This window comes from Musca domestica, unplaced genomic scaffold (assembly GCF_030504385.1).
Source record: "Musca domestica strain aabys unplaced genomic scaffold, Musca_domestica.polishedcontigs.V.1.1 92, whole genome shotgun sequence".
Lineage (NCBI taxonomy): Eukaryota > Metazoa > Arthropoda > Insecta > Diptera > Muscidae > Musca > Musca domestica.
Genome location: NW_026712441.1, coordinates 828,960 through 855,510, shown reverse-complemented (window position 1 = coordinate 855,510; position 26,551 = coordinate 828,960). Strand labels below are relative to the sequence as shown.

At 32.1% G+C, this 26,551-nt stretch overlaps 2 protein-coding genes across 6 annotated transcripts in view; one reads left to right on the top strand and one right to left on the bottom strand.

Annotated features, from left to right (window-relative positions):
• Positions 1-26,551, bottom strand: part of LOC131800466 (paired box pox-meso protein-like) — a 102,551-nt gene that overhangs the window by 22,174 nt on the left and 53,826 nt on the right. For 3 of the 5 annotated variants that reach the window (XM_059131989.1, XM_059131990.1, XM_059131991.1), the window contains 5 exons: positions 6,294-6,398; positions 5,482-5,580; positions 4,937-5,023; positions 2,357-2,482; positions 2,014-2,106 (listed from right to left, as the gene is read on the bottom strand). In XM_059131989.1, coding sequence (XP_058987972.1) covers positions 2,014-2,106; positions 2,357-2,482; positions 4,937-5,023; positions 5,482-5,580; positions 6,294-6,398 — 510 coding nt within the window. The remainder of the gene's footprint in view (positions 1-2,013; positions 2,107-2,356; positions 2,483-4,936; positions 5,024-5,481; positions 5,581-6,293; positions 6,399-26,551) is intronic. The other 2 variants (XM_059131992.1, XM_059131993.1) reach the window with 1 other exon arrangement.
• Positions 487-2,328, top strand: LOC131806995 (uncharacterized). The gene is made up of 3 exons (XM_059131994.1): positions 487-649; positions 1,259-1,361; positions 1,647-2,328. Exons 1-3 carry the CDS (start codon positions 542-544, stop codon positions 1,793-1,795), a joined length of 360 nt encoding a protein of 119 aa, XP_058987977.1. The 5' UTR covers positions 487-541; the 3' UTR covers positions 1,796-2,328.

Below are 26,551 nucleotides of genomic sequence, written 5' to 3'. Positions count from 1 at the left end.
CGGAAATACCACTGCCAAATTTTATCAACATCTGTTTACCTATAGTTATAGCTGCCATATATATCTTTATTCGATTTCATGGTAATATTGCTCAACCTGTTTGTAATATCAGCCAAAATTGGATGGAGTTCTTTCCCATATATCTATTGGTCCGATATTTATTCACCTTTCGTTGTGTAACTTCCCTTTTTAATTCACGGACATAGAAACCTCTTTAGTATTCACTTTACTCAAAATTTTGCTTCCACTTGTTTCGTAGCGTAATTCTATGTCACTTAACGAAAACTTCTGTATGACATACATACATACATACATTATTCTTAATTACCATTTTAAGCAGCATAATAAATGTATCGAATATATTGTGTGCACCTGAAAATATATAGCTTTACAAGTGCAACAATTAACGTTTGAACACGTTTAACGCAGACTATTTTTTCTGTCCAAATGGTATAAATATAAGAGACTGATGTGAAGCTTGAAATAGTTTCAGAACGTGCCGTGCTACTTTTTGGCCTGCAACAAAGTGCATTTTGGCGAAATGTTGAAAAATTATTTAATTTTCATGTGTCTTGTGTTTCATTTTACAAGAGTGTGTCATGGAAGTGTTGTACCGCCATCAAATAGTTTAGAGAAAGCAGGGAGCAGTGTAAGAAAATTAATTAATTAATTTTTTTTATTTGAAAATAAATTGTAAAAATTAATAAAAGGTTTGCAATTTAAGTGGAATCCAAATTCAATCAAATAAAATAAAGCATTTTACTTCGAAGTAGCCTAATTTGATTTCAAATCAATTTTGAGAAAAGTTCAATGAAAAATTTGTTGTTTTGTTTGAGTAAAATCTCTACAAATTTATCGGAACAAGGCCAGCACATCGCCTAGACCTCACTTTGGGCATATTGGTGTTCAATTGCCATTGGATCTAAGTATAAATGTTACTTTTTCCAAATTTAGACTGATTTTTACCCATTATCTTCATTGAATGCCGAGTTGGAAAAATTTGTTGCATACCTTTAGGCGTGATGTGAATCAAAGCAATAGATTATTAAATATAAGTTTTAATTACTAAAAGTTAAAAAAAAAACAATTTTATTCACTCAGAAACCAAGAGCTTTTAAAATTCTCAGTTCCTGGGAACTTCTAAAGTTTTAAGAACATAATTCCATAATAGATTCTGGCTAATTCTCTCGTTGTTGAAAGAGTCGCCTTTACGCTTGTTGTTTTTCAAGAGAATTATTATTTTTTTTTTTCATTTCAGTTAAGTTCTTTACTTTATGATTTTCTTTCAATTTTGTTATATGACGAACTCGATGATGACGATGATGATTATAATAAAAATAATAAACCAAATCAAAAACATGGTAAGAAAAACTTTGCAAAACTTAGACATTTTCCCTACAAAGCTTGTGCAAGTGCAGCAATGATAATTTTTTATGTGCAAAATTAACCCAAAGACAACAACTACATGCGATAAATACAGGGAAACCTTTCGCTAATGGCATTAAATTTATAACAATTTTTAAAATAAGTGATGGTAATTAAAAACAAAAAAATGTGACCATTAGTGAGAGGCTTACCTGTAGACTTCAAGAAAATATATATCCTTAAAATTTGTGCTAATATTCTGAATTTGGGTTTCATTGCAGAAATCCATCGTAATTGCAATGTAACCATTACACATTATGGACAACCAAAACCGAATCCAGCAGCAAATATAACTACAGGAATGGATAACACAAATACAGCAAATATAACTACAGGAATGGATACAACAAATACAACAATGACTAAATAATCAGATGCTAAAACATCCAAAACCGCATAACCAGCTAATAAAATACACAACATAAATACAGAAATACCAGAACCTAAAACACCCATCGACCCCATAGCTAATGAAGAAAAACCTAATGAAGCCAATGTAAGAGACATTAACGTTGCAAAGGAAACGTTAGCAGATGACCAACGTGACCACTCCAACCGAGATCGATAATGAACCCACAAGATCCCTACCTCCAGCACCGGTTCCACTTGATCCATTATTGGAGCCATCAGAGAGCATACCTTCTGTGGAGGCATTAACATCAGAGGAAAATGTGTAGATATCTATGAATATAAATAAGATAAGGAGGGAAAGAAAGAACAATAATTAAAACTTAAAATCAAATGTACTACATAAAATAGTTATGGCTTTATGCGTCAGCAAAATAGAAAAACATTTTTTCTTGCAGTTAAAAAGGCCCTTATTTTTATGTGTTTTCCAATAATAATCAAAAAAAATCTAAATACATCTTTGTGCATTTTACACCAACACCTCAGTGAACCTGCCAATGTTTTTGGACACGGAACATCATACCTGTAACATTATTGCCATTATTTCCATTTCCTGACGACGCTGTGTCATTGCATGACCCACCTTCATTGACCAGGGTCGTTGTCGGTGTGGTCTTAACCTCAGACGATGAGGGAAATGTATAAAGATCTGAGGAATTTTCGTGAAAATGAAAAATTAAATGGAAAAAAAAAATTAAAACCAAAGAAACGTAAACAGTAAATGACAAATTGTGCAATACTTTGACAGTGCAGTGTAATCTCAAAACTAAATACTAAATTGTGCAGAACGAAATTGGTGGGGATTCGAGAGAGAAAAGACACATTTTTATTCGAAAAAAAGAGAGTGATTGTGAGGGGATATTTTCTCTGTCACTCTCTTTCTGAATACTCTGTAAAACACAAAATTTACCAACACCAGCTAAATCTATGGAAAATATTCACTCAAAATAGGCAATAACTTAAATATATAGTTTTTGAGAACCTAATTGGATAACAAGAATAGATCTTTCATTTCATTCCAATAGGGTAAAGGTTTCTAGATACATAACTGGATAAGGTGGAAAACATTTAATGTTGTTTGTCATTCGATTGAGAGAGAGAGAGAGAGAGACAGAGAGAGAGAGATAAATCTCAACTAACTCAAAAATGAATTAGAGAATCGCAATACTGGTATTGAAAATGAGCTATGCCGGTCCATGTTTTGGTATAGGCCCCATATAATTAACTGTTCCCGGTAGATTTAAGGTTATTTGGTGTTTTAGTCACAATTTCCAGCAAAATTTGCTGTAAGTTTGGAGTATGTGTTCCCAGGATGTAGGAAACAGAGACCCAGATATTCGGTATTTTGATGACTGTGACTAAAGAGTTTTTATCGGAATTGCTTAAAATTTGATATTTAGAGTTCGTAATGGGTACTACCTCCCTGGACAGAAAATTTCCTGTACAGGTCCAAACCCTCATAAATATTCGGTATTTTGATAATATTAGCCACATTTTTCAACAGAATTATGTCAAACTTGGTATCTGAAGTTGGTAATAGGCGCCAGTTTCTCTGGCAGATACTTGACTGTAAAAGACCACGTTTTCGTATAGCTCCATATAACCGTAACATCTGACATTCGGAATTTTTAAAATTATAGCCAAATTTTCAGCGGTTCTTTTACATTTTGCTAGTTCCCCTCGAATGGTAGAGGGGTAGACAATTTAAAAAAATCGACCCGGCCGAGCCTAGGTGCTTTTTCATTATTATGTCAAACTTTGTATTCGAAGTTCGTAATAGGCACCAGCTTCTCTGGCAGATACTTGGCTGAAAAAGACCACGTTTTCGTATAGCTCTATATAACCGTAACATCTGATATTCGGAATTTTTAAAATTATAGCTACATTTTCAGCGGATTTTTTTTACATTTTGCAAGTTCCCTTCGAATGGTTGAGGGGTAGAGGGTATAAAAAAGTTCGACCTAGCCGAGCTTAGGTGCTTTTTCATTATTATGTCAAACTTGGTATTTGAAGTTGGTAATAGGCGCCAGCTTCTCTGGCAGATACTTGACTGCAAAAGACCACGTTTTCGTATAGCTCCATATAACCGTAACATCTGATATTCGGAATTTTTAAAATTATTGGTACATTTTCAACAGATTTTTTTACATTTCTCAAGTTCCCTTCGAATGGTTGAGGGGTAGAGGGTATAAAAAAGTTCGACCTAGCCGAGCTTAGGTGCTTTTTCATTATTATGTCAAACTTTGAAGTTCATAATAGGCACCAGCTTCTCTTGGCTGAAAAAAGACCACGTTTTCGTATAGATCCATATAACCGTTATACCTGATATTGGGAATTTTTAGAATTATAGGGAAATTTTCAGGGGATTTTTTAAAATTTGGAAGTACCTTTTAAATGGTGCAGGGTATGAAAAAAGTTCGACCCGGCCGAGCTTAGGTGCTTTTCAAAGTTTTATTCTAATTTGGAATTAAAAACTTGCTATAGATAACAACCATTTAGAAGGAAACCGGAACATTTTTTAAAACCGATTTCGCAGGCATTTCAGAAACGTGGATAATGTTTCTACGTTGTTTCAATAACTTGGATAATAATTTTACGTTATTTTAAATACGTTAATCCAATAAAGTGAATGCTGTTTCTACGTTATTTAAATAACGTGGATATTATTTCTATGTTATTTCAATAGCGTGGATAATATTTACACGTTATTTCAACAACGTGGATATTATTTATACGTTATTTCAATAACGTGGATAATAATTTTACCTTATTTCAAAAAAGCGGATAATATTTATACGTTATTTCAATAACGTGGATAATATTTATACGTTATTTCAATAACGTGGATAATATTTATAAGTTATTTCAATGACGTAGATAACATTCTCTCTTTCTCTCTCACTCTCTCAGTTTTTTTTAGGTAGCTATCTTCTTATCCTCTAAAAAGTTTTTTTTTTTTGAACACCAACAATTTTGAGTGAATAATTTTCTATTACCAAATCTTCAATAGCTAACAACGTTGCATTTTTTTTTCACGAACTTCATCTCAGAAAATCTGAAGCCGCAAACAAGTGGAGTGCAGTGGATAGAGAATCGATCATACCTGATGAATGGCCAAGATTCGATGAGACAACGTCCGTTACTATGGAAACCGGTACGGATTTCACATCGGACGGAAAGGTATAGATATCTAATGGAACGTGGAAAAATAATTTGAAAAACAAATTAAAATTTTTTAACAAAATATAAATACAAAAACCAACAATACTAAGGTGCAGAGTAAAAAAATTGTGCAAAAAAAAAAATTAAAAACTTATTGAAAATATAAAAAAATCAAGGATTTTAAAAATCTTGTGAACATTATAGGAACTTTCAACTGCCCTTTTGAAGGCTTCCCACATAATTTCTCTTACTTCGAACTTTTGAATGGCTTGTTCGATTTTCATTTCGTTTCCATTTGAAAATCAAATCGTTTGCGCTTAATGTTAAACTTCATCCAGATGGAGTAGGTCATGTAACATTTTTTGCTTTGCCGTTTCAAATATTCTCGCAATTTTTTGATTTTTAAAATATCAAATATTTTGATTTTTTTTAATTAACTACCGCTAGTATTACAAGTGAAAACATTTTTGCCGAAAATTGCCATACCTGTCACGACACCAGTACCAGATGTATCACTACATGATACACCGATAGGTAATAATGAATCCGCCGATGATTTTACTTCTGAGGAATATGAATAAATATCTAAATAATAAATAAAATGAAGAAAAAAATTCAACAAATTAACATTAACGTAATAAACAAAATGAAGAGTGGCATTAAAGAGCCCATAGTGCAACAAAAACAAAACGGTGCCGGTTCGGAAGAGAGTGCTCAAAATCTAGTGGAAAAATAATTACAAAATTGAAAAAAAAAAAATAATAACATAAATAAACTAAATAAAAATTGAAACATACAAATTAATAAAAAAAAATTATGAAAAAATTGCTTATATCCTTATATTAAAAAGTGCAAACAGAACTGACATATTGTTTATATGAATCAGAAGAAATTGAGTTTTAAGAGTGCAAACCAGGATTTGGTGGATAAAATCATTTGTGGCCCAACGATGTTTGAACAGTTTTTTTAAATCCAGGAACTTACATTTCAAATGGTGCATAACAAACTTGTTAAAACGGGACAGTTGTGAGTGAAAGGAAGAGAAACAGTTTCTCGTAACTCAAATTTTAAACATTGGTAGCTTTTACGTAATTGTGGTAAAATAAAAATTTCAAAAATCTCAAAATTTATTTTGAGATTTCTTGACTATTATCTCTTTTACGTCATTATATATTTTTTGTGCATTTTTGACATGTGCAGGACATATTGTCCCCATCACCAAAAGAAGAATATATTTGTTCCCCCAAAATTTGTGAATAAACCCCTTGCCACACCCACAAAGCAAAATATCGTCATACCTGAGGTGACCATAGTGGCACCAGCCGATGAAGTGCCCGTACAGGCAACACCGTCATTAACTAAAGCATCAGTGGAGTTATTAACGTCGGGAAATAAATAAATACCTGATAATAGATTTTGTAAACAAAACAAAATAAATAATTATTAGAAAAAAATCAGAAGAAAATAAATTGGTGTAAACAATCGGTGCAAAATATCGAGGGAACAGAAAGTAAGGAAAGAGTGCAAAATAAAATTTCAAAAAATAAAAATTAAAAAAAAAAATACATTTATTTTTTTAATTAAAAATAAATTTAAAATTTAAAAAAATAATTTTTATTATCACTCTAAATGGATCAATATGTGTCAGAAAAAAAACTTTTCTCAGTTCCGCTTGTTAAAACAAGGAAAACAAAACATAACAATTAAAAAAAAAGTTATTGAAGACATAAATAATTCTTATTATTATTTTAATTGGAATGATATGTTGCAGAAAGACCTTGGCCTGTTCTTAAAGTGGGGGACATGGAATCTCTGTTAGAAGAACCCATTATAATATTTGGGACCCAAACATATAAAAATAAATTTTCCTTACTTAATTTTCATTTCATGACAGTGCTTTCAAATTTAAACAACTTGTAGCTTTATATCCTTAAAAGATTCTCCGTATTATCCATAAAAATCCAAATAACCAGTTTGTTTACAAATTATCTAAATTCTTAATATCCCGCTGAGAGTGCTAACAAGCACAACATGTCCTAGTTAAATCGGCCACTAAATAAAAACTCAAACTCATTGTCACAGCAGCCGAAAAATGTGAAAACCATAAATTCAAGTAATGATTATCTCTGGCAAGTCTGTTAGCGATTATATTTTATGATGGTGATATAAGTAGATGAGCGTAGAAGAAAAACAACAACAGAATGATAAACTCAAATATCTCTCCCACCCCATCGTATTCATCACAGAGCATAACCTCCTCCCCTTTTCCCCCCTCCCCTCTGCACACTTTCCGACATTCTTGTGAATAATAGAGTTGATGGTCGTGTGTCAATCGTTTCCCCTTCATTTGTTTGTCACATTGCCGAATGACAATACGCAGAATCCAACAAAAGTGCTTCGGTAAAAACTCGGATTTTTTTGGGTAGAGCGAGGTAGGAGATGAGGTTGTGTTTGGGGTCCATGTCGAATTTTTGGAAGTATGAAAACATTTTACTATTTCCAACACCAGGTTACAAAAAATTTTCTTTGATTTTTTATATATTATTAATCTCTTTGAAAATATTAAAAAAAATGGACTTAGATAAAATCGGAGGAAATGAGTATTGATTTTTGAAACTTTTTTTGAAAAAAATCTTTTTCCAATTTTTTAAGAGGGAATGGGTTTTGAGTATGATTTGAGTTTGTTGAGATTTTTTTTTTGTATCTTAAAGGAAATCATTTTTGAAATTTCGAAGAAGACTGACCAACACTGATCCTTGTTCAAAATATAAAGATTCTAGCTTCAGACGTTTCTTTAAAATTATGTTTAAAATCGATTCGCTTTTTCTCGGATCTAATTCTTATCCTCATTCCTTTTTAAACATTTCAAAGAGTTTTTTAGTTTAGAAAATATCGAGTGAAATAAGAATTATTTTTTGTTGACGATTTTGAATCAATTGCCCTTGTTTCCACATTTTTTTTTATAAAAAATTTCCCATCATTTTAGAAAAAAAAAAAAAAAACACAAAATTCCTGTTGTTCTGTTTAATTTTTATGGCGCCAGAAATAATGCGCAAGTCCTTGCTGGCACACAAAACGTTTAACAATAGAATTGCAACAACAACAACGACAACGACAAAAATACCCCTAAAAATGCTCCAAACGCAAAGCAACGTGAAATCACGTAAAACTCAAACACAAATCACCCGTAAATAGACCACAAATATTTGGCTATAATCCTAAAGTAATTGCAAGGATTTTCACCACCACCACCAGCAGCACTGCCTGCCTGCTTCTACAATGAATTTCATTATCAAGCTGAGAACAGTGCCGGCGATGGCTGTGATGGATTTTCTTTGCATCTTTTCACACAACGAAATCACGTAATTTTTTTGCAGAAACCAGAAAAAAGTGAGAGCAACCAAAAAAAATAGTCGCATTCGCAATTTCTTTCCATAAATCCCATTTACAATCCGTGATGATTTTCTTCGCATAGACCCACACACACCCGAGCACACATCTGACATGTAAAATACAAATTGGAAACATACGCAACATTTTTGCTGACAGGCCACGGGGAGCTGCTAAGCCAAACATAATAGAGTACTTAGTAGGGTATTCGTCATCCAGCCAAGCAAGCAGTCACAGAGTCATTCATTCTTGTTTTCCTCTACCATAAGGGAAAATCTCATAACAACAAGAACAACAACTCGTACAACACCCTGGATTTATGTGTGGCCAACTACCGGCCAGGCGTAAAAAAGAATGCCAGAATCACAGGCAAATAAAACAAATGTAATGAAATTTAACATTTAAATTCAAGTTGACATTATGTTTGACATTTGTAATCTTTACATCGTTAATTATTTCAGAATTGAGATATTGCTGCAATGGGATAAATAATGGATTTGTGCGATCACCAACAGCAATAAACCAGTCCAGCCAGCCAGCCCAACGCTACAGGGAATTCCAAAACAAAGTAACAAATGCTGAGATTTATTTTAATGAACTCAGCGTAGAGGCAAGAAAATCTATCTTATTTTCGGAAAAAAATGTTTAATAGTGAACAGGAAAAAAATATGTGAAAAAAGCAAAACAAAAGAAAATAACTTAAAATATTTTCGAAAGCAATTCATTCAATTTGTAGATCACCAAGAGATCAAGAAAACTGCTAACTTGTCACATTATACAGAAAGTGAGATGAAAAGTGAGAAACTTGAATGAAACATTTTTTTTTTAAGCACAAAATGTTTAAGAAGAAATTTTGCTAAATTTGTATTAATTTATAATTTAAAATACACTAGAGCCCCAACTTGCCTTGTTAATAGGCATCGGAGTAAGGAGATGCAAATCACATTTTCTTTAAAGAAAATGCACTAAAATGTAATACATTGGGGGATTTTTTCAAAAGAAATAAACAAATGTTAAAATCTTGATAGTTTTTAGAAAACGATTCCAATCGAAATGACGCAAATCGGGGCTCTAGTGTAAAGAGTAAAACAATTTCCTACAGTTTTATTTGTAGGTAATGATTTTCAGTCAAAGATAGCTTTTAAAGTATCAACGATGGCCCTCTATTCCAAATTTAATATCAAAAGTAGATGATCCAGTCTTTAAATTAAATTGAACCGAGTGAAGATATCTACTAAAATGCCAGAGATATGAACAAAATAATAAAAATAACGAGAACCAACAAGTAATTGTATTTTTTGCACAATTCCATTTCAGGATCCATTATTTACAAATAACAGACATATGTTGATCAATTTGTTATATTTTTCGAAAGAAGACATTCCATTCTATTAATAACGCCAAGTTTTGTTTAAATATCTAACCAAATTCTCAAGATATGCTGTAAATAGCATTGTTACTTACAATGTACAATTTGTAAAGATTTTTAAGTACTGTAATTTGAGGAGCCATAACTTTTGAAATAATTAAAATATTTCACAGCAATAACTTGAATTTTTGATGCATGGTATCGGCTTTCAAAAATAATATAAGTCGTTTGAATATATCTAACTAAATACCAGAGATATGATCAAAAATTAGAAGAGTACAATATTTTATATTACTTCGAATTTGTTTCGTAATGCCATTCCTTAGACCACAACTTTTGATATAATCATTTTTTTTAAGTAAAATAACATCATTTTACAAACGAAGATTTGTGAGTCATAAACCAAAAAGAACTAAATGTAATATATAAGCAAATACCAGAGATATGGCCAAAAGAAAGCCAATATTGAAAATAGACGAATTTTTATAAACTTTTTGTTAATGTTTTCAAAACGATACATATTTTGTTATACTAAATAGATTATATAAATAATAATTTTTTGTTGTAAGAAAGAACAAATAGTTTTTATATGCAATATATATAATATTCATATAGCTGAACAAATTCACGAGTTATAACAAAAACTATGAACTTAAACATTTTTTCATGACTTCCATTTTTGTAATATTTTTTGTAAAGATCAATATTTGCCATATTTATGATTCATTATTTTTGAGAAATGGATATCATATCTCTAAACAGAAATAATTTTGATTGTAATATCTAACGAAATACCTAAGATATGGCCTAAAGTGTAGTGGTCCCCAAAATCCAGCAAATTTCAAGTATTTCTCCGTAATCGGTTTGTAAGGATCATAACAATGAAAAATATTCATATATCTTATATAATTTTCTTGATTTATAAAGCAGGGACATCAGATGAATTATAGTAAATGTTATTTTTATGTAACTGATAAAATAGCGGAGATATTACGAAAAGAAAGCAAGAATAAACAATTATGAAATGTTTGAGATTTGCGTTGCTACGTTTTCCAAAGTCTATAACTTTAAAAGTAAAAGAGTTATATCTATAAAATTTTTTGAGTTTACAAGCCAATGTATTTGGCTCAAATAAAAGGAAAATGGCTAAATATCCAATTAAATACTAGAGATATAGGCAAAATAAAGCAAGTGCTTAAAATCTCCAAAATATTGACATTTTTCAACAATTGTATTCCGAATACTATAATTTTTAAATATCTTACATATTTTAATGATATATTTCAAATTTTGAAGAGAAGATATCTTACTTTATATCCGCTAAATTTAGTTGACATAACTCATCAAATACCAGAGATATAGTATAAAGTATGTAAAAGTTATAAATTGCCCAAATTGGGATAATTGTGTTTTATTATATTTTTTCGGCTATAACTATGCTTGTAATAGCGATATATTTAAAAAAATCTCAGCTATTGTTTAAAACATTCCTCAGCCTTAAATAAATTGAAGTTTTATAAAAATAACTAAAGAAATACCAGAAATATGGCCAAAAAAGCAGAGTTACTTAAAATTTTACTAAAATTACCTTTCATCATTTTCAACATTTTCTAGAGAGAATAGATGGTAAAAAAGTGAAAATATCCCGATCAAATAAGAAAGGTCCTTCAAATACAAACCTATGAGCTTAATGATAATGTAATTATATTGATATATCTGATCAAATTCTGGAGATATCACCAAAAGTTGGGCAATTAATAATTCATTGTTTCGAAATGTGTTTGTAATTTTATTACAGAGGTTTCAACATAAGCTTTTCACCAATATATTTTGTTAACATATTTTTTAAGGAGAATATCAGAGCTTTGTATATTGTAAAAACATTACTTTTTTACATTTTCGGTTTTTTGCTATTTAATTCGACCTTTTTTTTAAATATTTCAAATGCAAGTCAGTTTTTTGTAACTTGCCTTTGAAATATTTAAAAAATAGGTAGAATTAAATAGCAAAAATCCATAAATGTAAAAAGTCCTGAGATATAGAAAAAAGCACTTAGATTCGATACTTCACTCTAAGGTCAAGTATCAAGTATTCACTTTAAGTATAAGTATCAAATCATATTGTATGTGATTTCTCCATGTAATTCTCCCAGTACGCCAAATTCCTTCTCTTCCAATACTTTGTTAGAATCGCGGTCAATGGGCGTACTTCCCCGGTCACAGTAACATAAATTATTTCCCCCCACAATTTTAGAAAAGAGGCAGTTCTGTTTTAAAATTTATATTTACTTCTCAGCTTTTGGAAAATGTGTTGACACAACCCGTTTATCTGTCTTTTTTTGCTGGGCCGAGGGGAATATAAGGAGCAATTGTAATTTATGATCTCAAGTTCAGTTTGTCAGTTATCAAGAGACGACCACTTTACATTCGAAATCATCTAAACATTGTGTACAGCAGCTACACATACATACACACACACGAAGGCACACAAATCACAGGCATAATGTGGAGATTTCTCACCCTTTGCTCTTTTGGGAATCTGTGAAAAATCATCATGCCATTAATCTTAACCATAAATGATCAATATAAAATGTCAAATTCTGGATCGGTTTTGGATTATAAAACTAGAGACAAGAAATTCTTTTGTAACAACAAATAATGAGACAAATTTATTAAGATTTCAAGATCAAAGAAGTCAATTAATGTTATGATATGATATCAAGTGTGGGGAGGAGGGGAAACAAACAAACTGTGAACATATTTGAGGAGATAATGCCAGCAGTTATGGTAATAAATCTTTGTAAAATACCAATATGAGGCATGCAACATGATAGGGATATTTATAAATGGGAATTTTTTTTTGAGATGGGTGGAGAATAATTTTGAGATGGATTTTAAGCCAAAATAAACTTGTGGGGTAGGGAAATTTCCACTGGAAAAATATTAAAATATATTTCATTCTTAACCTTAAAAGAGCCTCTTACCTTATCCCTTTTTGGGAAAGGATGTTTATTCAACGATTAGTCTAAGATGCTACCTTTTTCTTACAGAAGTTGACATTTCCCGTGACATCCTGTCTCTTTTATTTGTCTTGCCATTTTAAAGCAAATACCAAAAACAAATATTTAAACATGTGAGAGTGTGTGTGAGTTTTTAAAATAAAACGGAACATCTTGAACGACAAATGTCTTCCTAAATCTAAGTTTAAATCGAATTAGAACAAATCACAAACAAATAAAATGTCTAGCCTTTTTGTACAAATTTTTAAATTAGCTTCCATTAGCTACCGTCGACGGAATCCTTTGGACAAATATTGTATTTGAGGACATGCCTAAATAAATAGAACAGGCGGCGAGCAGTATCAATTTGTAAATGCTAAAGAAAATATCAAATTACCAACAAAATGAAATTTAGATGATTTTAATAGGATTTATTTAAAACAAATCTGAAAATGGTTTTAAATTTCATGGAATGTTGAAATTCTTATTTATTGAACGGGAAATCGGAGAAAATTTTTCAGCTTGCGGTTAACAATTTTTAAAGGTTTTTGAGAATAAAAGAAGTCGACATTAAAGAGACTTTCAAAAGAAAATTGTAATAGGTATACAACAGGATCCCCTGCTCTACTATGGCAGTGTATTCTTAACTGTGTTTCTCTAAAACCCATAGGAAAAAAGCTGAGGACTTCAACCGCAAATAATATACCATGTAATTCGTTTTGCAATTGATTTACAATCAAAAATTCAAAATCGGTTCCTGCACCTTTTTTAAAAATGCTCACCAATAGGTCATTGAACCGATTTCATCATTTATTGGTAGAACCACAGATCAAAAATTCTTAAATCGAAATCGATTTAAGCAGTTTTGGGTTAGGAAATACAAATGAATGGATAAAATCGATAGACGAAACCTGAAGGCAAAAATTCCTAAAATCACTTAAAATAATGAAGATATTTATAACAATCCGACTTTAACTTCGAACAATCATTTAAATCAGAATTTTTACTTCAGAAATGTATCAATAAATATTCATAATATTCACTTAGTAACTGTAGAATCCTACATATTAAGAGTCTTTACCTGACATCCCAAAAATTTAAGTAGATAACGAAAATTTAACCAAAAACTCGAAAACTGAACTTTTTCAAAATTGGATTCGGATCGGTCTGGGTATACTTCTAACTAAAACTAGAATAAACTTATCAGGTCTCAATAATAATTAAATAAAATAGGTACAATATTAACATCGATGACTATACATCAACGAACAATGGATTATATTAAATTTCTATTCTATAAATATTTTTAAATTTATAGATAAAAAAGATTTTTTAATGTATTTTTTACCAAAGGTGATCTGTGTTACCGATGCCTTTAGACAGGAAAAAATTAAAGGAATATTCCTTTACATCTTCCCTCTATAAGTTGTCAGATTTGTGTAGATACATACCTACATCCTCAAATATTTGTTAACAGTAGTGTGTTTGCTCTCAGCAAATATCGATATTCGAACACAACAAAAACAACACAGCAAACCTGCAACATCATTTTGCCCCTCATCATTTACAGACAATGCACGACATTTACAAAATACCGACGGCAATTTTCAAATAGCAAATAACAAATCTGACGATTGAAATCACACAGATATTCTGATTTTACCGACGCGACTGCCGCTGCCGCTACTGCTGCTGCTGTCTCCAGTAACAACAACAACAACATCAATGATGCTAATGCCTACGTTAACAGCAAGGCAACGACGTTATCAAACATTCAAAACGGGTAAACTAACAATACAATACGAAATGTTTTCAATGTTTACGGCAAACAAATTTGAGTTTGATGTCAAACACCAGCAAACTCTCTAGGCCAGAGGTAAGAAAAACACAACAACAACAACGCCAATTGTAAATTATATTTACCTTTGTAGGTATCTACCTATCTAGCTACCAAAGATGATGGCTACAACAACAATAACTGACATTCACACGCAAATAACATAAAACAGTGGCTTATTTGCAACTCTAATAAGTAACGAGTAAACACAAATACCAACAAAAATACCAAAAGCAATAACAACAACTACACCAAATGGTGGCAAAGATTACTTAAACGATAATAGAAACCAACGAACACATTAAAACCTATCGTTGTAATACATCTATCGACATGTTGTGTCGTTGTTGTTAAGCTCCCCAAAAATTCTCTGCATTACCAGACAAAATCAATGGGGAGAAAGGAGCAAGGTTTTTTGACAAAGATTACATTTACCACAATGGCTAAGTGAGCGACAAACTCCCCCTTTCTCACTCTCACAGAGTCACATGTAATATGAACACACAAAATACCAAGGTGTGCATTAAAATAGCAACAAAAGCATCATTGCCATACTGCAGTGCTTTTGTTTGCTTTGGCACACACACACAAAAGGACTCTCATTCTCTGGTATGTGTGTGTGCTTCAATTACTGTATTACTCTCAAATGTGGAGTAAATGTGAGTGCCTCAATCTCACACAGAGAGGGTGGTGTTTATTTTCCTTTTGGGGGTCTCTTACTGTTGTTGTTGTCGTTGGTGGTTGTAATGTTGTTGTTGCTTTTGTGTGTTGTTTTGCTTGGCTTTGGTGGTTTTTTGGCAAATGTTTTATCTCACCTAAAATATCAAACATATGCACGACAATGAACAACTCAGTTGAATGGTTGCTGGCGTATGGTTAATGTTGGTATAGAGTAGATGTGTTTGTGTGCCCGACTGTTCGTCTGTCTGTATGCACATAATTGAATTAAACGCATTTTTATTTATCACAATAATAGCTGCTTGCTTGCTGTTCGTTCACATTCACCAGCCATAGATGATACCAGTCACTTATCCAATTTCACTTGTGCAACCAACAACAACAAACGTACTCCTGCTGTGGAGAAATCTGAAACGTTGACGGCGATGGGAGTGGTGGCGGGAATTAAGTGACATTGTCGCACTCGAAAATAAATGAAAATTCCCTGAAAATCACTTTGAAGAGTAATGACTGAGGATTATTATTTATTTATTCATTTGTGTAAGGATGTAATGTTTTTGAGGGTAACAGGTTTTATTCCTTCTTCCTCTGTATTTCGTCCTTATGGCATTTGTGTGAGTAGTGTTATCAAGAGCGTTATAATCTCTGTTTGTTGTCGTTTTTTCTGGTTGGTATCTTGGGGTTTAAATAATCACCATTATGTGGTTTTCAACATCAGATTGTTAAGAGCTGATTATTGTTATGATTATTGTTGTTGACAAGTAAGAAACCATTTTCCAGGACTTTTTATCGTTGTTGTTGGAGAAATGCATTAACGCCATAATTTTATTAAGACCGAAAAAAGTTTTTCATGTTTTTGTTTTGGTTTCTCTTTTGAAATTTTTATCATTCCATCAGTGGCTAATTGAAAAGAAAGTGTTACGCTTTTATTTTAAGTGCTTTTGGCAAATTGAGTGGTTTCTCAATTTAATGCAATAAAAATGTGGAAAGATGTGACAACTCGAAGGAGGGAGGAGAAGATAATATTTATGTTATCCCTGGAGATTGTGGAAAATAATCAGAAATTTTTATCGATGTTGTGGTATGTGTTTGAATCTCTTTAATACCTTGATATTTTGGATGAATTTCAAAGAGAAAGGCCAGCGAACGGGGAGCTTCAATCATAAGACATCTGAAGGTCTGCGCTCACGAGTTACTTCAGCTCGAAATAGAGTAACATTTTACTCTAAGAGTAAAATTGAGTAAAAAAATTATTTTGTGTGCTGTACTCTATTAGTTTGTTAGAAAACATCAGATTTGGAGACTTCATAAAGGAAATTTATAAAAATATGTACCTTTTTTTAAATAATTTAAAAAGAATGTCAATGAGGTTTTTCCCAATAATCCAAAGAGTTTCTGTAAATAATCTATTACAAGAAGTTTGAAGAGATATAAAAAACAACCGTCGCTTAGAAACTTGAAAACTTTTATTACATTTTTAAAGCATTATTAATGAGAGAAAGTTATCATTTGGAATATAGAATTAATGTCAAAATATATAAAAAAATTATTTAAAATAATATCAATACTCAAAATACAATGTATAATTCGACTTTTTACCTTCTGAACAAATAGAGCGTTTTCAATGTTCGATTTTTGCTCAAAATCCCCTCTCCTTATTTTTCATCCTCTCTTTCAAGAGCTCTTAAAAGCTATAATGACAAAAGTCAATATCGACTACCTCTATTGAATGTTTTCAAAATCATTTATCATCATAGAACTAAAAGGATTCTTAACAATATTTAACCCGCCACTTATGAACAAAACAACATAAACTTTATTAGCCTAAAATACAACCGCATTGCGATCACTCAATTCCCTTTTCTCAACGCACAAAACAAAAATATGTGAGTCTGCTATTCCCCTTTTCTACGTCGAAAGCAGACAAAGGACAGACGTTTCAAATATTTAAGAGTTAACATGTGTGTTAATGCAACAACAAACACACTTGGATCAAAAACGTTTTGTAGGTCTATTGATATTGGCACTTATGTAGTGCCACTGTTTTTAGACACCACCACCAACCTTCCAACCATCCTGTTTGAAACTTCATTACAACTCAGCCCATCCAGCCAGGCCAAACCGACAGACAATGTGTAAATACACTTAAAATCAAAAAGGTAAAAACAAACGGCTCACAAGATGAGAGTCTGGTATTCTCAGCTCTGTGTCAGTTTTATTATCATCAGACGAAGCAGGAGCATTATTATTATAATCGTTATTGCTATGAGTGGTGGTACTGCAGCTATTATTTCTGTTTACATGCCACAAAAAGCAAACTCCATACCCTCTTTACCTTATTGTTCTAACTTTTTGCCTCTTGCTGATGTTTTATGACAGAAGCAGCAGCGGCAGACAGCCTTTCCTTGCTCATGTATCTATGCCGCTGCCTACTTGAAAAAGGTGAGTGAGCGAGTGTGTGAGCTATCATCGATCTTCTTCTGTGCTGAGCACTCGACTCAACAGCAGTAGTTGTTGTTCACACACTGTTATAATAATGATGATCCTCCTCAACATCATCACTGTCACGACAATGAGGATAATAATGACAATGTTTACACCGAGCTCAGCCAGAGGCAGCTGCCGCTGATGATGTTCTCTCATCTATGTGCGTGTGCATTGTGTTTGTTGTTTGGCTGAATGTTTTGTGTGCTATTTATTTAACCATTTGCCTAATAATGGAATGAATACAAAAGCGGAGAATGAGTGGAAGACATGTAATGCATTTTTGTGTCTGCAAAAGCCGACAGATGGAAGGATGGATGCAGAGGCTTCCATGTGAGTGTTATTCTCCTACAACAGGTATGTGCACGTGGCTCAAATGCTGTATGTAAATTTTCGATGAGGTAGTGTTTTAGCGGTAGTTTTAGGGAACAGATCCAAAGATGTTTGAACGAATATCTTAACAAAGTTAATCTCCTTTGGTTTTGGTTAATATTCTGTACCTTGAAAGACAAATAATAGGTTTTCTAAATCGGGTATTCGGGTTTAATTTCGAAATGTCCGGTTTTGGGACCCAAAATGCTAGTATTCCATGGGATAATTGTATGTCAATTTTCAAAAATTCAGTTTCAAAAATAAATAAAGTATTTAAATAACTTATTAAATTATAAATAAATAAAAAATTTAATGTGGGAAGCAATTATTAAATTTATTTCAAATTAAATGTTAAAAATGAATTTTATTCCAATTTATTTTATTCAGCTAAGATGGTTCTACCTAGATGTCCCGAAACTCTTTCCTTTTTAGGATATACAAATAAATTAATATCCCTCAAAATTTGTTGACTCTTAAATCTGTTATATTCAACCTGTGAAAACAGGTTGCGAAATTAAAAACAACCGGTTATTTGCATTATTAATCTGTTTTGAAAACTAAATAATCGGCTTCGAAACCTGAGGTGCTTGATTTTTATAATCGAATACCAATATCCGGTTATAAAATTAAAAAAAAATTATTAACAAATTTATGCGGTTTAAAACCCGAATGCTTCGCCAAAATCGATTATTTAAATAAAGCAAATACCAATATTCGGTTTTAAAAATTAAATTAGGAAAGAAAATTGTTTCTAAATAATATTCAAGATTTAGGTTTTTTAGCGAGTTCATGGAATTGAAACTAAATAATCTAGTTAAAATCGGTCATTTCAATGATTAACCGGTTTTGAAGCCTTAATATTCCGTTTCAAAACAGAGTACTCTGATTAAAATCCATTATTTTTTATTAATAGACTAAATTATATAAATATATATTTTTTTGGTTTTATAGTAAAAATCGAATTTCATAAACCCAACACGCAAATATGAAAAAAGTAATAGCCTATTTCTTAAAAATATTTTAGATTTAAGTTATTTTAACTGCATTTACCGATTTGAAATCCGAAAACTCAACTTAATAACAGGTGTCAGAATTCCAATACTCTGTTTTGAAAATTAATAAAATTAATACCCTTTTTTTTTTAATTTTAAATGTTTAAATCTTTTTTCTTTTAATATTTTTATAGGAATTTGCTGTAAAGGAAGATTGAAGATTTCGAATCAACGGATTTGAAACCCGAGCAAAGAGATAAAAATAATAAAAAAATCTTTAAGACAGACTGCCAGATTTATGGTCCGAATATCCTGTTTTAAAACTCAATTAAACCGACACCGAAAAATAAATATTTCAAAGATTTATGGGTTTGAAAACCGAATACTCGTATATAAAATTGAAAAAAAGTAAAAAGCAAACATACAAAATAATAGGAATGCTAGACTTAAAAGTCCAAATATCCTGTTTTGAGACCCAAGAAAACCAATTCCCGAAAAATGATTATTTCAATTCGTTTTTTGTATATATGCCTTAAATTCCGCATAGATTTTTCAAAATAATTTGGATATTTTTATACCAAATTTGTTTGGCAGCAAGATTGAAATTTTCGGTCCCTATCCCCCTTCCAAAAAAGGCCGTCCAATCAAAATACAAAAATCTGATATCTCAATTGATCAAGTCCTTTAACTATTAAATTCATGCAACAAATTAAAGGAACTAATTTTAGTAACCACCCCTCAGAGGAGTTTTTAAATTACCGTTACAAATTTATCGCCTCAGTTGACAATGAACCATTGACACATAAATGTCATTTGTGAACTGAAAACGAAAAAAGGCCCAACAATGTCTTTTTCCAGCAAATGGATAGGAACTTTTCATGTGTGTGTGTGGACAAATGAGTTGTGAGTTTGATTTTTTGCGTTTTTTTTTCGCTTGCATTGGGGTCATTATTTGGGATAAATAAGCGACGCCAGTAAGGGATGTGAGAACCCAGAATGACGAGCTGTAATGCTGCTGCAAAGAATGAATGACATTGTAAATGTTGTCAAACAATATTTTCACATGCCAAACAAGCCGGCTAAAGTACCCAGGGTGTTGTTGTATTATTTGGTTGCCAAATGAAGGTTATTTTCGGCCAAATTGATTGCTTTGCTGTCTGTCAACTGTTGACTGCAGTGGTCGGTCGGCCGGGCGGGCGACCGGTCGAATGCAGCCAAAAGGGAAAATTGTGTTTTACAAAGCGATAAGCGTGTAGATCGATAGAAAGGACGAACGGACGGTCATACATAAATTAATAGCACTCTTCAGCGACCCTTAAGTGGTGGCGTTTGTTGGCTGATGTTGCAGTCGTTGGTGGTGGTGGTTGATAAAAACATCTGTTATTTTTTTAATGTTTTTAATGCGAAATGTAATTACATTTCATCGTCGCTGCTGAATTAATAGCAACAACTAGTGGCATATCCAACTCTGTGTCTGTCTGTCGGCCTGCCATTCTGCCTTAGTGTCTGGCACTTGTTCAGTTCTCTGTTATGTAGAATAATTTGTTTTGGGCCTACCCTTGAATTCTGCCATGTAAAGGTCACAAGCAAACAGACAGAAGGCCAAAAACTGAAAAAAAATTAAACGCGCCAAAATAACAATACAAAAGCCTATTCAAACATTTTAAACACAATAATCATTATTATGTCTAACATTGAATTTTTCCCCTCCTTGCTCTTAGCGCCTTCCCGCAATATACAACCTATCTCTGCTATCTTTAGTTCACATTGATCGCGCGGGCTTTATACTAGAGGCAAGAAAACACAAAGATCTTGCATAAAATTTTCCCAAAGTCTGCGATTAATTCTATGTTTTTTTTTCGCTGTTGTCGTTTTACGTCGTCGTCATCGTCTTATAATTTCACCTTTGCGCCGTCTGGGTAGCTAAAAATTTGGTCTTATCTGGGAAATATTTTTTTGTTGTCATTGTTGTTTTGTTTTTTTTTTCTTCTCTTACATGATTCATTCACTTGTCTTTATTGAATCAAATAAATATAAAATTTGTTTTATGTTTCAGAGTTCTCTTTTAACACAAAGAACTTTTTCAAATTTATGGCAGTTGTTGTAGTAATTGTTGTATTTTTATTTAGCCTATTCGCCAATCGCTATTTGCTCGTCATCTGTTTGTTGGTTGGTTAGAATTCGTTTAATTTGCACGTTCAGTTCTTAATGTGGCATATAATAAATTGTGAAATATATCCACAGTCACAGTTTCACAAAAGATCGGCGTGAAAGGTGCTGTTGCTATATTAGGTGGGGTTGGTTTCGAGATTTCAATAAATTGAATTGTATTAAAATAAAGATAATATCAACGATAGAAATAGGTAAACAAGTAAACAAGCTGAAAGATCGGCCGGGCCGAACTTTGAACACCCTCCACCATTTGGAACGAATTTGGCAATTTTAAAAAAATTAAATCCGTTAAAAATTCTGTTAAAATCTTAAAAACACCAAATGTAGCCGTCATATTAGGGTCTAAACAACGACCTGGACCTGCACAGGCAATTTTTGTCATAAGCCATTACAATATTCAAATGCGAAACTTGAAAAAAAAATCGTAAATAATGTTGCTAAAATCATCAAAAAACCGAATATCGGACCTGCACAGACAATTTTCTGCCTTAGGATGCAGTATCCTTTACGAACTTCAAATTTGAAACAATTCCGGTGAATAATGTGGCTAAAATCATCAAAATACCGAATATCGTGAGGTACCGTTATAGGGGGGCTATACGAAGACGTGGACCTGCGAAGACAATTTTATGTCATAGGCTGTGATACTCATTAGAAACTTCAAATACCAAATTTGAAACAATTTAGGTGAACAATGTCGCTTAAATCATCAAAATGCCGAATATCGAGTGGTACCGTTATATGGGGGCTATACGAAGAAGAGGACCCTCACATACAATTTACTGCCTTAGGCTGAGGTATCCTTTACGAACTTCAAATACAAAATTTGAAACAATTCCGGTGAATAATGTCGCTAAAATCATCAAAATAGCGAATATCGGGCTATAATAAGGGCTATACGAAAACGTGGACCTGCACAGACAATTTTCTGTCATAGACTGTGGTACCCATTACGAACTTCAAATACTAAATTTGAAAGAATTCCGAGATATAATATGGCGCTAAAATCATCAAAGTACCGAACATCGGAAGTTACCGTTATATGGGGGCTATGCGAAGACGTGGACCTGCACAGGCAATTTTCTGTCATAGGCTGTAGTACGAATTACGAACTTTAAATACCAAATTTTAAACAATTCCGGTGAATAATGTTGCTAAAATCATCAAAATACCGAATGTCGGGAGGTATCGTTATATGGGGGCTATACCAAATCATGGACCTACATGACCCATTTTCAATACCTGTCCTGTAGACATAATATACATTTGAGTAAAATTTTATCAATCTACTTCATTTCATTCGGAAGCTAGAGTGATTTTCACAGACGGACGGAAATCGCTTAAGCGACATAGAATTTTATGCTGATCAAGAATATGTATGTACGCTTTGTGGGGCTTAAAATTTATATTTCGAGATGTTACAGAAGGAATGTCAAACTTAATATACCCTCCATATTATTGTGGAGGGTACAAAAATGAATTTCAAATATTGAAATTGGACCAAAATAATAAAAAACATTAAAAAATTATTTTTCCTTGCCATATTCTTCTAATCAAAGATCAACCTGAGTCAAGCGATTTTTAATCTAATGTTTTAATGAAAATATTTCAAAAATATATTTATTGGTGATGCACTTCATTTAATTTTATTTCACAAGTTTCTACAAGGCGAGGTTATTATCAAAGACCCCCCTCTCCCTCCGCCATCACATTTCAAAGTTTCTTCTTGTGGGTTTTTTTCTAATATTCTATAATTTGTTAAATTCAATTACGCATAAAATGAGAGCATTGTACACTTGACTTATTTATTGTTGTTGGCTACTGTTTTAAAACATCTCCTCCATCTAATCAGCAGTATTCGAAAAAAGATTTCGTTGTGAATTCAAATTATACGAAACAATATTCGTTTTTTTTTTTCAATGTTAAAAAGTCAAATCGCACAACAAAGTCAGACAGACAGATAGATAGGCGAATAATTTAATGTTATCATTTTTTGTTGTTGTTGCTGTATTTGATTTAATATTGAAAAAAATATATATATAAAAATTTGCAAGCATGTTTTATTTTTATTAGCAAGATTCTTTCGAATAACTCAATTAAGTTTTGTCTTGTTTTTTTTTTTTGTTCTGCCCAAAGATTTGCTAATCTAATTTTCTAAAAATGTATTTCAAAACAAGTATACGTATTGGTTTGATGGATGGTCAAACCTAAGTATGCCTATCTCAAAATTGGTTCTACTTAGTTAACAATTGCTAATTGCCTTTGTAATTGCTTTAGAACGCATCACTGAAATTGTGAACTTATTTGTTGTTTCATTTTTTTTTGTTTATAAAAAATTGTTTAATATATTTTGTTTTTATTATAAATTATATAGGTAGTATTGTTGTTTGGGGTTTTTATTTAATTATGACTGATGTGTTTCTTAAAGGGATTTGTCAAGGAATTGAAAAATGTCAAGATGTGTGGGTATTTTTTGACAGAAGCATTTTGTTGGGTGTGTGTGTTTTGTTGTTTTGAATTTTGTTTTTTTTTGTGTTATCTCATAATGATTGTCAATAGTTTGTGACTAATTTGCTAATTAGCTTGACAGCTTTCGGATCAAAGCTATTCATACATACACACACATAATTGTCAAATTGGTTTGGCTGTCAAAACATGAAAAGCATTCAAATTTCGAAATGTTTCAAAATACTTTTATGTCCAAGTGACCATTAAATCGCCATCAACAGATTTGGCAGAAAATTTTGCATAGTTGCGATCTCAAAGAAGAAACGGAGGAAAGGTTTGCCACAATGGTGGAGGATGTTTGGCGTCTCAAAATATTTTCCTGTTAAGAAACAAGTCAAATAGCTGTAAGTTCGGTCGGGCCGATCTTTGTATACCCTCCACCATTTGGAACGATTTTGGAAATTTTCAAAAAATAAAATCCGATAAAAATTCTGTTAAAATCTAAAAAATACCGAATGTAGCCGTTATATTAGGGTAAATACGGCGACATGGACCTGCATAGACAACTTTTGTCATAAGCCATTACAATATTAAAATGCGAAACTTGAATAAAAAAAAATCGGTGAATAATGTAGCTAAAATCACCAAATACCAAGTATTGGCAGGTACTACACCTGGACCTACACGAGCTTCAAATACCAAATTTGAAAAAAATCCGTCGAAGAATGTCGCTAAATTCATCAAAATACCGAATATCGGGAGGTATCGTTATATGGGGGATATACGAAGATGCACAGACAATTTTCTGTTTGTCATTCTGTATCCACTACGAACTTCAAACACCAAATTGGAAATAATTCTGGTGAATAATGTCGCTTAAATCATCAAAATACCGAAAAAGGGAGGTACCGTGGATATGGGGGCTATGCCAAAACGATGATCTACATGACCCATTTTCAATACCAAAAGTCCTACAGACATAAAATATATTTGAGTAAAATTTTAATAATCTACTTCAATTTGTTCGGAGGCTGGAGTGATTTCCACAGAGGGACGGACATCGCCAAATCGACATAAAATTTTATGCTGATCAAGGATATATGCACATTGTGGGGTCTAAAATGTATATTTCGAGGTGTTAAAACGGAATGACAAACTTAATATACCCTCCATACTATTCCAAAGGCCTAAAGTTCGACAGGAACTTTCTATACCCTTCACTATAGGAAATTTTAATTTATGTGATTCCAATTATCTCCTCGAATTTTTTAACAAAAAGGCCTCCCTACTCCCTTAGTTCCTAGTTAATGTAGGAAGCTACGCGAAGTCCCATTCAAATTCCCACAATTCCAAAATTTTCTTGGAAATCATGTTTTGTCTATTCAACTAATTTCCATTTGAAATTTATCCGTCATCTACTATCACCATCACAATAAAATTAGCATAGCTTAGTGGTAATTTCTCAAGCATTTTTTCCCTTCACAGTGGAGAGTACATATTTACTGATGTTGGCCGTTTTTATCAAAGCCATTTTTCTCAAAATTCTTAGAATTGACCGACTCGGATTCGATGAAATGATTTTTAATAATGAATTCCCCTTAATGGATGACAACAAAAAGCTCTGTGCAATTTTTTTGCCGTTGATTTTGCCTCTTTTTCCTATAAATATTTTAAAATCAACCCTGCCAGCATTCTAAAAACATGGTCACTCTCAACATGTGTGTGCGTGTGCGAGAGAGTGTTTGAGCTTAATAACTGGCCGCCACTGCCACCAGCAACAAAAAAAAATCAAAACAAGACAATGGTGTCGTTTGTTGTTATTTTCAAATTTCCCAGAATTTATAGTTTATGATATGTGTGGCGTTTTTTATATCTCTACTTCTCCTTCTTCTCTGCAACTTCCAATAAAGACAATATTAATTAGGCTTTTAATGGTAGATACTTAAGTTTTATAATATTGCATGCTCTACACAACCACCACCCTCGCCTTTGATTGTCATGGACCCTTTCTGTTTGCCAGACTATCCTTGAGAGGGAAAATCCCATAAAAAAAACTTTTTTTTAAAATCCCACACAACAACCATTTTAATCGTTTGAATTTGCACATATGTTAGTGAATGGAAAATAAGATTGGCTAAAAAAATCCACATCCCTTCGATGTCGTCTATTATAGAGAACCCTTAATAATGACATTAAGTTTCCCCCATTTATTTGGGATTTTGCTACTTGGAAGATGGTCTTTTTTTGTTATATTGGCATACTTGACTAAAGTACTTACAGCACAGACATACAATTTGATTACATTTTGTTAAAAGTTTGCACATATTTTAAAATATTGCAGAGTCTGTAATACAACAAATACAGCCAGGGAAAAATTTAAGCTGTGATCAGGAATAGAGAAAATTTGACGACTTTTGTAGAAAGAATAACCTATGAGAAAAAGTCGATGACAACTATCGATAACAACATATTGTAGAGAAAAGATGTGAAGGAAAATAGTTGATGACAGCTTCTTTATGGAGAAAATTCTCGATAAAAAAATTAACTAAAAAAACGGTTCAATTTAAGAGACGATAACAACTTATTAAGGAGAAAGAATTGTCGATATTTTTTTCCTTATAGAAAAGAAATCGATAACATAAAATCTCTATGTAAAAGTTGCCTATTATATTTTCTCTTTATAGAAAAGTTTCGATAAGATGTTTTATGTATAGAAAATTTGTGAATTACATATTTTCTGCATTGAAAAGTTACCGATAACATATTTTCTGTATAAACAATGGTCGATAACATTCTTCCGATAACGGTTTTTTAAG

What these genes read in the sequence shown, in the direction of transcription:
- LOC131806995 (XM_059131994.1), top strand. Translation starts at nt 542, where the DNA reads ATGTTGAAAAATTATTTAATTTTCATGTGTCTTGTGTTTCATTTTACA. An exon ending in TAGAGAAAGCAGGGAGCAGT is followed by an intron (nt 650 to 1,258) that starts GTAAGAAAATTA and finishes TTTTCATTTCAG; the next exon opens with TTAAGTTCTTTACTTTATGA. An exon ending in TAAACCAAATCAAAAACATG is followed by an intron (nt 1,362 to 1,646) that starts GTAAGAAAAACT and finishes GTTTCATTGCAG; the next exon opens with AAATCCATCGTAATTGCAAT.